The sequence below is a fragment of the Mugil cephalus genome, chromosome 21 (assembly GCF_022458985.1).
Source record: "Mugil cephalus isolate CIBA_MC_2020 chromosome 21, CIBA_Mcephalus_1.1, whole genome shotgun sequence".
Lineage (NCBI taxonomy): Eukaryota > Metazoa > Chordata > Actinopteri > Mugiliformes > Mugilidae > Mugil > Mugil cephalus.
In genome coordinates, this window is record NC_061790.1 from 7,403,498 (window position 1) to 7,420,506 (window position 17,009).

A 17,009-nucleotide genomic window follows, 5' to 3' on the forward strand; every position below is an offset into this window, starting at 1 on the left:
TTTAAACTGTCTCTCTCACCTGTCTCGGCCCGCGACGTGCTACTCCTGACATTTCATGCGACCACAACAGCCCTCGCTCCAACTGGCTCGCCGAATTCGCCAAACCTCTATTAGGTTGATTAAGTATATCTGGATCATGTGTGCAAGCGTTCGCTTGAAAAGAATGCGGCAGCCTGGGGAAACTGCGATATGATTCATGTTTCTGGATTGCTGTGGTTTCCACAACACCTTTATTCAATCTCCCACAGTTCCTGAGCAAATATTTTGGTCTTTTATTCTTTGTCGGTATACATACAAAAACTTACACAGTAACTTTTAATGAATTCCGGCGGATACCAAATTTGTGTAAAAAAAGCAGTATGGTGGTTTAAGAACACAAATAGTTAAAGACAGCTGTCGAAAGCCGTTACATTAGGAAATACAAATGTCACAAAAGGAAATAAACAGACCTATACACACCTTGAGTTCCCATTCTTACAATTAGCTTTGTAACTTTTACTTTGGTCCAACATTACTGGTTTGATTGTCTGTGAAATACTGATTAGATAAATAAGGACCTGTCTCTAGGATAGCTGGGAATATTACAAGGACACTTTGGAACAAGAGTTAAAATAAGCAAGAGCACACATGCTTCTTTTTCCCTCATATACAGACTGCTTTATATAAAAAAAGTGCATTGTAATGATATACATTGAGTTTAAAAGTACTATATTCTCTTTTTCTGTGAAGCTGTAGTAAATTTGTAGTGGTGTCTTTTGTGTTGCAGGCGAAAGTCTGTTTTCCAGGGCAGGGCCAGTGAAGGCGAGAGCCTGCAGCAGGATGCAGAAAAGTTGTCTTTGGTAACAATGTCTCCTCCACGTCCTCCTCCTCCTCTTCCTCCTCCTCCTCCTCCTCCTCTGTTACCACTTTCCAGGGATGGGCACCCCGCATTCATACCAGCCCACAAACGGGTGAGGTGAGCGCCGGCCAATCACTCCAAATGAAACTGGCTCCTGTCGGTAGGCACGATAATATCCTGCAACACACACACACACACACACACACAAAATTAAAAATATATATGCAGTATATACCAAAAGCTATTCATTGTTGATGTATTCAGAATTACATCTAAATTTCAAACAAATTACCCAAACAAATGAATGTATTTAATCAACTGGAGTTAATATAATATAATGTACACCTAGAGAAAAACTGTGTCTGTTACAAAGATGGACAAACCCACCAACATATCACATATCATATCATATTATTCCTGAAAAGAGATTTTGAAGCTCAGTGTGGCAGCTCTGGCTCGCGCCATCTTGATCTTGGCAGGGCCTGACTCCACCAAACTCTTGGCCACTTCAAGAATGGGAAAAGATTTTGAGTGTGATCTGGCCACACACTAGAGTCCACATAACATTAATTCTACTTATTTTTGCTGCAAGGTTTGACATTTTAACACGGAAGTTTACACGGATTGACTCGCTTTTTGGAGACGGCCTCGAGTGGCCATTTTAGGAACTGCAGTTTTAGGTCAGACCTCTAACAAATGAAAACAATGGCAGTGTGTCTCCAGCATTAGTTCATATGTTTCATGTACATCCTACGGCAAAGTCTGTTTCTACTGAACGATGTCATAACAATCCTATATTATTATTATTGTATTATATTATAATGTTTTCCTTTTCACTTTTGCTCTGGCACCCAGTCAGTTTTCTGCACACGTACACAGTTACTCAGTAGGAACCAGTGGCTTTGCCCATAGGGAAGAGACAGATTAACACGCTGTTGTTTTTTTTTTTTTAAATGGGATTTGTTCACATTAAGTTAAACACAGAAACGTAGCAACCTTATCCTGCAAATATAAGGCAACATAGAGAGGCTGCAACACTGGATGTTTTCAAAAAGACATTATTCACAAGTATTGAATGTCGCTCGGGAACGACACCCAGAAAACATGTGTTTATGTGAGTTTGGTAATTTTGGTGATTGCTCGTAGTCAAAAGAGGTAAATATCTAATGTTCCCTGAGCGCATTCAATATCTTTGAACAAGCAGCTGTTTACTTATCTGCAACATGTTTGTCATATTAGTATACACGCTAATACGACCTGAAACCAATAACTGCCAGGAAATTACAAGATTGAGCTAGGAAGTTATGGAATAATCAGGAAAAGGATTAGGAGTAATGAAAGGCATGTGAGATCTGTGCTCAAACATGTAAATCCCTTTAACTACTACTTGTTTAAAAGTTATTCTGCATCTGTGTTCACTGCACAAATAAAATCAATGCAGATGGTCAGTGAGAGCTGCAGCGCCAGAGGGCTAGACAGCACATTAAAAAAAAAGATAATAGGTCAGGATCTAACAGTTGAAGGCCACAAATGTCACATGAGCACAATCTGTTCTTGTTTACCTTGTGCTGAGGGCAGATTATTTGAGTGGAAGGCCGGGCCTGTTCTTCCATCCCTGTAGGAGTCCACAAACTGGCAATGGTCCTCTCCTTGGCCTACTGTATCCCCCACACTGTAAAAAGGCTCTGTGGGGGGAAATATTTAAAGGTAAATTTTAATTTGCTTATTATTTCTATAATTACTCCAATGCAGAGGTAAAGAGGGAGATCAAGCAGTCTTGAGTTCCAGTTATTTAATATATTACTAACGAGATGTGTTACCTCTCAGACCGTCTCCCATGAAGATCTTGTATCGTAAGGAGTTGCACAGAACCACACCCACGAACTTCCTGTACCAGGTCCGCTTGACGTACTGGCTGCCCTTACAGCTGCTGTGGGCTGGGTTATACTTGAAGGTGAAAGGGATCCAGATTGGTTCTCCACCTGAGGAGCAGGAGGACAAGGTAGAGGAGGTGTCAAGGTGTGGCAGAAAAAAATATACATGTATATATCATATACTTGGAGATAGTATACATAGTTTTCTGCAAGTGTTAAATGATTTATGGATGTCAAATAGTCCATTCCCAAGCTTGCCAGGACAGATACATGGAGCTGGCATTCCACTTTCTAGCTTATAATGATGCTAGTTCTTTTTTCCAACTTCTTTTTAAGAATTTGTGTAATGCACTGCACGCAATGCAATGTTTTTCTTTGTATTTGTATGCTAGATTGGGTTTTTCTCATCTAATGTCTTGCATTTTAGGCAATTCCTTCAAAGTGCTCATTAGCTTAGCCTAGTTTAGCTTTGCTTAACTAAGTCTTGTTTTATTTAGTCCCATATGTATGCAGTTTAAATTATTATGTATTGTTTATAAGTCAAGTAGAAAGTAGGAAACAAATTCTGCTGGCTGATGAAAAAATATTTACGTTTTTAGTAAAGATTCTTAAAATATTGGTGTTAAATACTGCACAGTTTATTGTGCAGTTGAAATACGGTGGCCTTGTAAACAAACCATGTGATGGATAAACTATTCCTAAGCCACTTAAAATATAACTTGGGCATTTCTCTGCTGCAATTGTATGTTACATTAACATTGGATGATATATCATCCAATGTTAATGCATCGCTCTAGTGCCGTCTTATTAAGTGACAGACAAATCACAGGGGACATGGGACAGGAGGCAGCAGGATAAAGGCCTTTCATTCAAAAGTTCTCTAGGACGCGGCCTTAAAGCTACAGTGTGGAACCTTTGTCTCCCCCTTTTGGGAGTGGGAGTAATTACAGTCTCCAATCTCTCAGTGTCTTTCAGCACGCTCTAACAAGGAGAAGTCAAATGTGTTTCTCCTCGCCGTCGATCTCCTCCTTCTTTTACACTGTACTCCTTCTTTTGGACACTTTTTGTTATATCTGGATCATCAGAAACATTTCTTGGACGCTTCCTTGCTTCTGCTTCATTTTTCTTGACCACCGGAGAAAATGAATTCATACAAGTTACATTTGTTACTCTTGTTGCTCCACTGTAAGCTTCATGTTTTCTCCCCTCTTCGGCTCCAGCCAAATGATCGTTCCATTGACGGTTAAAATGTGCCGACGTGGCAATACCGTCACTGAAAACTCTGCTAATTTATTGAGCAAATTAGTTTTTTGTGTATTTTTAGTGCCGGTATTGCCAGGTTGGCACATGTTAAGTTCTAAATCCTTAAAATAAGAGTCTTACCAGGTGGCCTTTCAATGAGAAGAGGATCGTCTGAAAGAAAGAATGCAAACGTTTAACCAGGGATGAAAAAGACTGCACTGGAACTTTAATGTATTCACCTGATTATGGGAATGAGACACGCTATAGCTCATGATGCAGAGTACATCTGGTAGTCTGCCTCACTGTAATTATTCATTTCTATGTGGACACTACATACTGCAATAAAATCAATACATGTTTTTCTTGAGCATTTGCACAAATAGCACAGATCTAGAGCCAGTTTGACTTAAGGTTTAACTCTGATCTCAAAGTCTAGCGCTACGGGGGCGTCGACAGGATACGCACCTGATTCAGTGACATAAGTGAGCGTATCGCTGACCGGTCCCAAACCAAACACATTCTTGGCCTGCACTTTGAAGTAGTACCTGAATGAAAACAGACCACAACGTCAGCATTCGATGGGAGACTTCGCCAGTTAAAATGTCAAAAGTCAGCGTCTGTTGTGACGGGGTTGAAGGCAAGTGAGCTGACGACGAGCATAACAGATGACACGGCGGGTTTTCTTTCGGCCTGATTTAAGAGGAGTCCGATTTATTCTTAAGCCAAGGTTGAGTGTGCGCAATAAAATGGATATTTGGCTCACGCTGAAGGAGGAAAGATACAGGGGAAAAGGGTGACCGAGGGGATAAAGACAGAATAAAAACGTCAGGAACAAGAAGGCGAGCTGAAAAAGTAAAGCCCAGATATAAACGTATGTTGAAAGAAACTGGTAACGTGGGTGGCTGTAAGGGAGAGAGCACTAAAGAACTTGCCAAAGAGCAAAACAAAGCCATGCAGTGATCTCACTTTGTCCCCCGGTGGTTGAGAAATTAGAAAATCCTATCACATTAACAACAACAACGCCGGTGACAACTTTCAGGGGGGTTCGCAAACTTTTCCATCGTGTAGCGCTGACGTGTTCGCACGAGCTTTCAGCCACCACGCAAGGTCACATACAGTAAGTTCACGGTCCGTCAGTTTTACGCCAGAAACTTTAACCGCGTGCAGCCACAAAGCCTGGATCCAATCACGAGAGGCCATGTGACAAACGCTGACCAAAATATGTCGCCAGGGAAAGGAGAGGGAGAGCGAAGAAGAACGCAGCTGCAGAGAGAGATGATGTAATGAATGACGAAACCGAGGAAGAAACTGGAGTAGGTAGAAGAGAAAAAAAAAAAAGTGAGCCAGGATATAAAAACTGAGAATAAAGCAGAGAATGCTACATCATGACAAGTTAGCTATTTGAAACTTTCACTGCCGAGAGCCTCATTGAGAAATTTTCGCTTTTGACGCCAAACCAAGCCTGGTCACGTGACGCGCTTCTCGGCACTGGTGAATCTCCAGAAGTCGATTACGAACTTGGAAGAGAGTGGGGCTTTCAGTGCATATTTTAGGGGAAACAGTGGCAAAATGAAGATGAAGGCTGACGCAGAAGCAATTAGTCGACTGACTACTTAATCCATGAAATATTCGAGAATAGAAACTAAACAGACGTGATGACATGTCTCTTTTCGTCCAGTCAAAGTCTAAAACGAATCAGCGCAACAAACTCTCACTTTTGAAGGCCTCGAAACCTTTCGAAAGCGGCTTCAAATCAATTACCAAAACAGCAGACCTCTCTGTGAAGCTATAAATCACGGAGAGGAGCGGGGCGCTCAAGTTTTTGAATTCCTTCGCGATTAATTCCACTTTTATTGTTAAGTTACTGGAAGGCGTCTCCCGCGTTTGGCATTCACTCCGCTGCTCGGTGTCCACGCTCGGCCAGCCAGCCCGCTTTGATGAAAAGTAGTACAGATGTTACATAATAATCCAGCTTTAGCGGGATACGTATACAGCGTATGACTCAGTCTTATGTAAAGGAAAATTTGCAGATGCGGGGAAATTTTTCCACATGTGTGTCCATATAGGACGCTGTTGCGGCTCAAGTAGTTCTGGCAACCAGAAGGAGCCTCCAGCATTGGGAAATGCCAACACTGTCCCATAAACCATCCCGTGATCCTGGAGACAAATCCGTTGCCAGGAAGGGAAAACCTCTTTGCAGACCCTTGGAAAACTTGATCCTTGCACGCAACTGCGCGGTTCGTGTTCAGCAGCAGGTGTTTGGCTTCCTGCAGTCCAAGATGAGACACTTATCACGACGACTTGACAGATTTGTGCGTCCACCATGAGAAAAAAAAAAAAAAAAAAAAAAACAAAAAACACCAATGTTTCTGATAAAGGCCTGCATCTGAAATCGGTTTGTCAGTGTATATAGCAATATAGCAGTATATAGTGTGTCACATCTAAATCAGCCGCAGTTGGACTTTCCCGACAGTCCCCTGATTGTTATAGGCACACAAAGGTATCGAGTATACCGTGCAATTTAAATTTATTTTATGTCTTGGGATCTGCAGAGATTTTATAGAATTTGTGTATATAGCTGCCCTGGCAGCGACCCACTCAGCTCTGAGTTCACTCTGAAGGCATCATTCACACTTTCTTTAACCTTCAAGCAGAAAACATTAAAAGCAGATGAATGAAAAATAAATCAAGAGCCCCCCCCCCTCCCCTCCCCCCTCTTTTTCCTCCTGGGTGCGTGTTTCCGTGCACTTATTTTGAAAAGCGTGACCCGTGTCTCGTAAGACACGGCCGTGGAGGCCCTCTCTAATAACTGCAACCGACGGAGATGGCTGTATCTGTGCGTACGCGTCAGATAGTGTGTGACGTATTTACATTCCACAGGATTTTTCCAAGGAGTCTGAGAGCGTGTCACGATAGCTTCAGGTCTGTTTCCTAAACTAAACTGATTGACTTCACTCTGAGTGTCCAACACAAATTATGCTCCAATCAATCCAAACCTCATTTGACTTCAAATTTTGCTACATTCAAACTGATTCAAAGAACCAGCTCGCACACACAGATACATAAAATCATACACAATCTTGCAGGCGAACACGTATTATGCCACAAAAAGGTCAGAGTTTAGCAACCAAGCAAATCTCAAATGTCAAATGTGTGTGTGTGCGCGTACAGTATACAGAGATATCAACTTGCACAACAGTATGTTTTACCTGGAGTTGGGCTTGAGGTTCTCCACAGGCAGGTGTGTCCCACTGGAGGGTCTGGAAGACCATCTGTTGTTAAGGACGTCGTCATAGGAAGCACTGTGGACCATGTAGCCTGAAACGGAAATCAGATACTCTGTAGCAGGAGCAATAATTATACTCAAGGTTCAGAGTTTCTTTTGCCAAGAGTCAGAAGCAAGAAATCGATACCGCTTTTTTTTCTTTTCTTTTCTTTTTTTTTTTTTCACTTATATGGCGCGTATAAAGCTAAAACCAGAAGCAGAACAGCTTTGCACAAAGAATGGAAACATAGAGGACCGTTTAGCCTAACTAGCCTAACAAAAACTAAGGAGTAAAAAGGACACACGCCTTTTACGGGTTTATATCTCTGGTTATTCTTGGTCGGGGGCAGACACTCTAAATCTCGTCTCTAAATCTTGCATTGACAATGTTAATCCTCCTGTCTGCTATAGTTGGCTTCACATTTACAGTTTAGATTGAGCTATTCCTTTAAGAAGACAAAACTTTGTCTTTACACGCACTGGTCAGTTTTGAGATTTTGAACTGCTTTGCATCCTAATATGTACAAAATTCTATATTTAGTTTATGTTTTGTCCATCAGAAATAATTGCAAGTTTTAACATATTTAATTAGAAGATACCTAATTTGTATATTTAAACATAGTATTTGAGCAAACTTGCAGTGCTAAAGTTATAATGTAAATAAGTAAAAAAAAAAAATGTTCTTTTACTTTAAAATTTAAACTGTGAATAGTGTTTATTGTTTTTACAGTGTGAGCTGTCATGTATCTTTAAATGCAATTTTCTTAAAGCTATTTTTTCCTCCTCCTGCACATTAATGCACAAGTAAACAGATAATTCTTCATTGTTAAATCTTTTCAAATTTTAAATACAGAATGCAACTGCTGCCTGATAACGGTTTTACTTTAACAAATTCGATTTTTTGACTGATGATTTCCATATTCTTTCAGTTCCTCTATGTGAGTAGGTGGTCTCCTGTATATTTCACTCTGAAGATACCCGTCTCCGTGTCCTCCGTCCTGCCGTCCTATCTGTCTCTTTTCTCCTTCTCCTCAGTCACGCACATCAATCCTCAGAATCCGTAACCTGAGGTCAAGCGGCCCTCGATCATCCCCTTTTAAAACTACGGAGACCGGCTCTGCTGCACGTCAAACTATGCAACTGTGTGTATTGCACTTTTGAGTTTCATTCTCTATTTTCACTGGAGCCCCACCAACACAGCTGGCTGCTGACAGGAGAGAAGGGAAATACTAGCCACTTTGTTTTTCTTCTTTTGGGTTTTCATTCCTTCTACATTTTACATTGTTAAGCCGAGGGTTGATAGAGCAGTATAGGCTCTTGCGTTCACTCCCTTCTTTTGGGTATGAATGTTTTTTAATGATTCTCTGCAAGCTGCTCTTTCTGCCAAAAACAATACATATAATACTCAGTGAACAATGTGTTTAAGTGTTTTATCTAAAACCTTTAAAGAAAGTGTTCTTTATGCATCACAGTAAGTGGAACCAGAAGTTAGTAAAAAAAAAAAAAAAAAAAATAGGTGCTAACAGCTGTTTCCATCCACTTGCTTTATAAGCCATGCCCCATAAGTCACATGGCACAGTTGGGCAAACGCTCTCTAATAACTCAACTCAACCGTTGGTGTGTGATTTGATCGGCATGTGTGAAATTTATCTGGATATACGCACCAATAGCATTCAGTGTGCCGGCTAGGGTTCACACAGTTCAGTGAGTAACAATTTTTTCAGTTTTTTTTTTATTTCCTGTAAGGATGTCACTTGAACATTTTTTTCCTGAAGCTGTACATATCTGGAACGCAACAAGGCATGTGGGATGAAAAGCTGGGGGAGGATTTTCTCCACTAAACTCACGCTCCAATTACAGCGAGCGTAGAGGTGTACAAAGCATTCACAATTAGGATAAAAGAGGAGGCTCTGAGTGAAACTAAACGAGGAGCCGTTTGGGAGTCAAAGGAGCCGACTCTTTTACGGGAGCCGGGCCAAAAGAGACGAATCTTTGAAAATAGCTCGACTTCCCATCAAAAGTCTCAGCGATGTATGTTTAAATGCAGCACAGGGGGGAAAAAAAGGCTAGATGAAGTGCTGCATACACAGGATTTGTTCGCAGTAAGAAAAGCATAGTGAGTGTTTTGTTTTTTGAATGGAAGAAATGAGCAATCGAGCGCTTGCGGATCCAGATGAATTAAGTGCAAAACTATTAGAGTAACACGGGAAGTGTCCAAATACTTTGTGAGAAGAGAGGAAACACAGAGGGGACCAGATGGAAAGAGAGACACCGATGACAGCGCGGGTCGTTTATCTGTTTTACACATCACAGGGTGAACACGTCCGCAGCAGGCCCAGGAGCTAGTGTTTGCCTGCCAAAGAAAGCACACTGCTCCTCGAGCTGGCGAGACTGCTGCCTCCGATAGTCCGCCACATCTCACACAGTGGGTCCTTATCTTCAGTCCTTATTTTCCATGTGTCAATTTCAAGGTCAGGGATGAAGTTTGGTTTTCCCAGAGAACCCGTAGAAGTTGAAAAATCACATTCCACGTGTCCAGTAGTCTGAGTTCTCATGATTTATTCACAGAAAGTGGAGTTCTTAAAAATTCTGGAGGGATGCTGGTAACCTGTAAACGGCAGCTTATACACCGGAGTTCGACAGGTGAGGCTTTCTTTACTGTGACATGAAATGTGAACACAGCTAATTTATCTTTTTGTCTTTTTATGTCATTGTGGTCATTGTAGACATTATTAATCTCATTCCCTCAGCCGATAAGGAAACACCATGACGACACGATCCACACCACTGTTGCTATGCAACTGGCCAACCGTCACCTTGGAGACTGTTTTGCCAACTACTTTTTGTATATTTTGTTAATGCTAATTCTATGCTAATGCTATTTTGTTAATGCTATTTCTGTACATTTTTTGATTACACTTTAATTTAATCTCATTTTATTTATCTTTCTGGTGATTTTATAAGTGTTTACTTTTGTTTTTCAACTAAACTATGGTGACAAAGTAATTTCCCCTGTGGATCATTAATGTCTGTCTAAGTCTAAGAATTGGCTGGAGCGGTTTCAATAGCAGCCGTTGGTACATTAGTTATTTTTAACTAGCCCACATAACAATGATTATGTGCAACAGGCGACATCTGTTCATTTATAACGTTCAGCTTGTGCGGAGCCGCGTCATGCTGTTCAGTTTATACTCCACTCAGACTAGTGTAAATACCACCTTCTATCTGGAACGTGGAGGCTCGGATGGGTCCAAAATCCCTTCCCATTTACTCTTTAAGTGAGCACTTAACAGACATTTCAGACACTTCGCAGCACCACTGGCGGTTGTAGGGTTCAACTAACTTGTCACATACGTAGAGATATCAGATGATAAAAATTGAGGCCATAAAACAGCAACAACAACAACAACAACAAACTTAATTGGGAGCAGAGAACACTCAACAACCAGAGAGTTGAGTCAAAGAATCAGCATTTTTGCTTTGTTAACACATTGTGTCACCCACTGCAGTAGCGTATTTCATTCACCTTGTGAGGTGTTCAAATTTGTCGACAGATACTGTGAACACAATAGTGTCACGACTGTGCGAGGTGAAGTCAAAATGAAGAGTTTGAAGATGGATGTTGTCACCATGCTGACTGACGTTGACCCATTTATAAATTTGGACACTGCTTCCCACATTTTTGTCCATATTTTAACACCTGCCACATCACTGGCATCTTTCCCTTCTGGTGGTGCAACATCCTGCCAGAAAAAAAACTCTATCCAATGCATGCATATGAGAAACGGCATTTCTTACCTGACACCATGTCATCCTTCATAGGCAAAGCCCAGTCCAGGATGATGAAGGAGTGGCAGCCCTCCATAGCGACCACAGTCAGGTTATGAGGCTTGTTTTTGGGAGGCTGGTTCTGATTGGCTGCCAGGCTTTCCTTCTCAATCAAGTCTTCCAGGACATCAACCTGAAGGTACTCCAGAGCCTCTGTTAACGAGCAAGGCGCACCCGGGTCCTTCCGGATGTAGTTCACATAAGGAGCTGATGGAGAAGAGAAAAACAGAAAGGGATCAAGTTATTTTAGTCATATAAATATCTGGACAAAACAATACTTCTTCGGAATGTGTTGCTGGTGAAAACTGTGAGCATGGGCGCACATGAATGTTTTCTTTTTCTTGGTGGCTTTTGAATTTTTTTCAGTGAGTCTGGAAGTGAGGACTAGACCTACAGCTGTGAATATCTGAGATACCCCACGATTCCCAGTGAGACCGGCTTTCTATCAGTGCAGAGAATCCAACACATGTCAGTACCTACAGACCAACCTGTGGTCTATGGGGCAGTGCAGGTTTAGCCCTTTAGAAAGTGTGCGTACAATCATACGGCCTTTGTAGTATTCATAAACTGAAACACGGCAGATTTATGTGGCTGCCTACACACAGGGTACTTGTAAGGCCGTATTTCTGTCCAGCATCCACATGTCTAGGATTTGTGCAGCCACATGCATGTCGAAGATCTAGATGCTTTTCTTTGATCGTGTATTTGTTTCCAAATGCTAAAATCTTTTTTTTTTTTTTTTTTTTACAAGTCCAGTTCCCTTTTTAAACGCTTTTTGGCTGTGCCATGACCTGGATGACTGATAACCTTCACAGACATAAATACTAAAAGGCACCCTGTTGGAGAGACAAGCTGTCTTCTTCTTCTTCTTCTTCTTCTTCGTCTTCTGCTGCTGCTTCTGCTGGAAAACTAAATTCCAAAACGCTGACAAAAACTGGTGAGCGTGCATCTGACGCTGATTGGGCTGACACACTGGGAAACGACATCAGGACGGTTCACATACTGTCAGTTATCAGAATAATAAGGCATAAATTTGCATTCTAATAGTCCAAATATCCTGGTGCTCATTTTCTTGTCCAATATGACAAACTCAATCCATCTGGAGCTCAGTATGTGGCAGATTCATGCAACTGCTGAGAGTTATTGGTTAATACTTTTTGTTCCATGTCTGCCATTGGCTAGATTAGTTCAAAGTGAGCTGTGGCAGATAAAGAGGCAAAGGGGAAGTCTCTCTTAGAGAGTTCATGCAAAACATATCAGTGCACTGGCGGGCCGCTGGACCTAAAATATATTAAACTAATAAATAGAAAAGAGGAAGCCTCCAAATGGAGCCAGCAGACTCCTCTTTCTCTGCTGAGGTCAGCAGCCTTAACTTTTATGATTTCCATTTGGCATCAGGAGTCTAATCGCTTTCAGATGTCTCCGTGAGGTGTGTAGTCGCGAGATAACGGTTGTTTACCAAGATAGATGGTGTCCAGAGAAACCCACTGTTATTCTTCCACTGTTGCTTCGTGAGCCAGTGGTACTGATAATTCTCCCGACACGGTACTGATAACAACACCATTGTAAATCTCCGCTTTTAAAAGGTTTCTAACAAAGCTCAGTATAAACGACAGCGACACATTGCATTCAATCTGTCAGAAAGTGAAAGTATGTCCATAACTCAGGGCTCACACTGCCTAGGAGCTTGTGGCACTCTGGGATCTTTCCCAAGCCCAGTGTATTATGATAACTGCATGGCTGGGACGGAGCTGCCTCGTCAGATTTCTGAAATTAAAGGGGCACTCAAGCAATTTTACGTGTCACAGTCAATTTACTCCCCATGAAGAGTACTACACAGCCCATGAACGGCATTACACAATGTGTCCTGTGGCTACCGAGAGGCTCTGTCCCCTCTAGAGACAACAGTCGTATCTTGGCTTCAGCATAAGTTCTTAATAGAGAAGCAGGACATGGACTCCTGCGTTACTTAGCCATGAATAAAAAGAATATGCCAGAGTTATATGCCTCCAGTTTGTGGTGTGATAACCCTTCTGGTAAGATGTATTCTGGCTATATTGCCTTGTTAAGAATTTCCAAACTTGAAATAACTTATTGCTCTTGTTCTGGAAATGCTGTAAATATTTCTTGGAGCCTGTGGCTATAGTGTACTCTACGTGTATTCACAGTTTCTAGTTAAACATGAAAAAAAAAACACGCCTTTACTTAACAAAGCCGTATTAAAAAGACCTTTGACATTATGCTGTTTTTAGAAGGTTGGAATAACTTAGATGCTGCTTTTATATCTGTCAAGAGAATATTTAGTCTGTTTGTGCAGCCATATGAGGTGATAGGGTATTAGAGGCCAATGAAAGCACACAGGAACAGTAAAAAGTCAGCAGGGGACCATACTTCACGAGGATCAAGTCTAGAGAACGTGTCCTCAGTGAACTTTGTTATATCCAACCGAGATGTGCGTGTAGATTTGTTACCGTACAGTCTAAGAAGGACATATATTAATGAGGTATGGCGGAGACAGCCAAGTCTGAAGTCCAGATTTATAACCTTTCAACAAAACAAAAAAACAAACTTTCATCACCCTGACCTTATTTACAGCACAGAGACGGGCCGTCATCAAGCACGGTTACGGACTCATAAAGATGGGTCCAAGAAACACGTCACTCTGCGCTGTTCTTTGACTTGCACCAAAGATGTACGCCGTTAAAGATAATATTTGTTGTTCCAGTGACTCCTTTACTAAACACCACACCAATCAACACAAGGATACACTCCTCCAAGTAGTATTAAGTGAAGGAAGGTTTTCTATCGAGCATCACTTTTTGTATTTGTGGGGATTCCTTACTTCTAAAAAAAAAAAAAAAAACTCATTAACATTGTGAGAGCCAAAATAGTAACTTTATGGGCTGATAAACTGAAACACTGAGCTGAAAAATGCCTCCATAGGGTGGAGTGGAAAGTACAAAGTTGGGTGATGATTCTCTTTTGGTTCGGTACCATGTCTGTCTCACTTGTATAATCATGTGCATCTACAAGCATTAGAGTTAAGTATTAGGGTAGCTTACCTGTGAAGCGCTTCTTCCCACTCAAATCAAACTCAGATGAAGGGCCTTTGTTCAAGGGTCTGGTGTGTGGGACCTCTGTGGTGGTAGTGGTGGTGGTAGTGGTGATGGTGGTGGTGGGCGGGGGCGGAGGAAGGGTTGTCTGGACAAGTAACCCATCTAGCAACAACACATGGATCAGTGAACTTCTGATTAGAAAGATGACATTAATGACTTTATATTGTGAATTAATAAAAGCCGCAGTGTTTCGTCAATCCTTTGTGATTGTCACCACGATCTGTTTAACCAGGGTGACAGGCAGCCCTAACTGATTGTGGGCAGATGTGTGAGCTCACGTTCAAAAAGATCCTACGCCCATATTTGTCATGTGAGTTTTACAAGTCTTCGCAGCTAGCAAATGTGGAAGGATTCAGCGGGTAAGACCCGATTAGTTCCTTCCTCTTTCACATTTTTGTTTTTCATGTGCTTCACCAGTGAACCTTGGCATTACATCATGGTCCACACACATGTAGCAAGCTTTCGACCAGCAAAAAGAAGGAAAAAATAGCATGCAACCAATTACCTCCACATACCTTGCAGTAAAATAACATGGTAGCAAATGCTAACATCAACCAAACTCTGCTGTTTTCATTCAGCAAGTGTTCGGTTGAATGGGGTTCATTTTTCATTATAAAGCAAATCCATTCCATTAAATTATAGGCCAGGACATTCCTTTCACCCCAGTAATGGTGTTCACATGCAGCGTGCATCTAGTATTTTGGAATAAATGTGATTAAAAACAGCCAATAAATGAGAAATGTCCAAGAAATGAAGCCAGAGCATGCCAAATAAAGGGACAAGAAGAGAAACAAAGTGAAGACCAGAGACAAGCCAAAGAGGAGGAGGATGGTCAATAGCTAGCAAACAGATCCCGTGACAGATAAACAGGCAATTAACACTCCAGTGTAGCAGTACACAAACAACAAGCACACAGTGTAGTCCATTCCATCCCAGCCCAGTGGCGGTAACGTGGGTCGGTCCGAAGCCAAACTCAGCCAATACCTTTCTTACGAGCTAAAGCATCAGGCAGCATGGTCACTGTAACCATGTGGTCCATTTCCATTCCTGAGGACTCCTCTGTCAGAGAAGCAGAAAAGCTGTGGCATCAATCTCACACAATTATGGACATATTTCTGAACTGGCATTTACACATGGACACGTACACCCACGCCTCCATTTAGACAAACATGAACACATAGGGACAAGACAAATTTCAGATTTCAGTATAATTAGATATGTTTTTGGAGATATTTTTGTTATAGACAAATAGATTTTTCATTTTTGACAAGTCTTAAAGGCTTAGTATCGTTTAATTAGCTTAAAATTCACTACCACGTGTAAAATAATAAGAAAAATATCCTATTGTGTGGTTAGGCATATATGTGAGTGGGTCCCAGTCCTTGTCTTTGTGTGATATCACTAACGGCAACGTGCAACTGACAGTGCAAAATGTGTTTTAAGCCAGTGGTATGTTGACCACAGCCAGATCCCATATGCAGAAACTTACATGTGGTTCTTGTGGTTTCACATAGGCACACACACATCCACACACACGCACACAGTCCACACCACACAGTTATACAAACAGAGAGTTTAAGCCTCTGTGGTTACAGACAGGAAACAGTTATGACATTTGCCTAGATGGCTACGACAACAATACCACTGAGAGATTAAATGAAGTCATACTTATTTACGTTCACTATCCCAATTCTGAAATTGACTTTAGCTCTGCAGAAAATAAAATATTAACTATATATAATGGGAGTATTGCAGGTATTGCAGTATAAAATTTCATTCTTAAAGCACAACTATCTATTTAGATTAATCTTCTGCGACATGTTGAGAACTTCCAGTCAAACACTGACCTTCGTGATAACAGTCCAAAATCCCTTCTTCGTCGAGAAGTGGATAGCCATATTCATCTGTTTTGGAGAATGTGCCAGGTGGACAGGTTGGGTACGGCTGTAGAGTGGTAGACTCGTCTTCGTACCATACTTCAGTGGTGGTGGGTTCTGGTGTGGTAGTGGGAGCCGTGGTGGTGGTGGTGGTGGTTGTGGTAGTAGTAGTGGTAGTTGTGGTGGACTTGCGGCGAGGCAAATCCAAACCAAGGACAGGTTTCCCTCCAACCATAAGGACCTTGTCTTTGGGGTTGACCACAGGCTCGCTATTTCTACCGTGGCCAAAAAGAGCCATACCTTCTTGGTTTACCAGGGGACTACCCATGTGGTCTGGTGATTGATGAATGGGCAGAGGCAGGAAGAAAAATATTAATGTCTATGACCTTGTCTTAGAGGGTTACAAAGTACATATGTGTTTTATAAGATATAAACACTGAATACTTGTATACTGAATGGTGAATTAGCAAAATGTTTAAGTCTGAGACAACAATATTATGAATATGCTTTTCTACAGTGGTTCCGCTGGTTAACTTGCAAGGTAAAGAGAATGGGATAATATTCATTTTTGAGCTATATGCAGTATGTTTACAATCAGAGTGACTGAAGCATTTCACCAAAAATAGTGCGTCCGTCCTCTCCAAGGATCACTCTCTTGGGTTTGCCCTCGGAGTCCTGGAGAACCTGTCCATCCTGGTTCATAAGAACCCCCTGCTCCAAGTCTACCACCTGGAAGGGGCAAAAAATATTTGTAACATTAACACCTTACAAAGTGTGTCTCAGGTTACACTGACGTAGCTTTAGCTGAAAGAACAGCCTAAACTTAAATCAGTTTATCAAGCATAATCACCCATTTGGTTCCGTCAGGTCCAATGATAAACCGTTGAGCAGCGGCCTTACTAGTTCCACGAGAAGAAGAGGACTCTTTATCACTTGTTGCTGTCAGATTGGGTCGTCCATTTTTACCTA

At 41.5% G+C, this 17,009-nt stretch overlaps 1 protein-coding gene across 2 annotated transcripts in view; it reads right to left on the minus strand.

Annotated features, from left to right (window-relative positions):
- Positions 1–248: 248 nt before the first annotated feature.
- fndc1 (fibronectin type III domain containing 1) overlaps positions 249–17,009 on the minus strand; it is a 33,128-nt gene continuing 16,367 nt past the window's right edge. The window contains exons 11-22 of one of the 2 annotated variants that reach the window (XM_047574324.1): positions 16,891–17,006; positions 16,658–16,769; positions 16,011–16,373; positions 15,148–15,222; positions 14,110–14,265; positions 11,018–11,254; positions 7,164–7,272; positions 4,420–4,499; positions 4,096–4,125; positions 2,659–2,820; positions 2,401–2,523; positions 249–1,015 (exon numbers count right to left, since the gene is read on the minus strand). In XM_047574324.1, coding sequence (XP_047430280.1) covers positions 900–1,015; positions 2,401–2,523; positions 2,659–2,820; positions 4,096–4,125; positions 4,420–4,499; positions 7,164–7,272; positions 11,018–11,254; positions 14,110–14,265; positions 15,148–15,222; positions 16,011–16,373; positions 16,658–16,769; positions 16,891–17,006 — 1,679 coding nt within the window. In that variant the 3' untranslated portion in view covers positions 249–899. The remainder of the gene's footprint in view (positions 1,016–2,400; positions 2,524–2,658; positions 2,821–4,095; positions 4,126–4,419; positions 4,500–7,163; positions 7,273–11,017; positions 11,255–14,109; positions 14,266–15,147; positions 15,223–16,010; positions 16,374–16,657; positions 16,770–16,890; positions 17,007–17,009) is intronic. The other variant, XM_047574325.1, reaches the window with a different exon arrangement.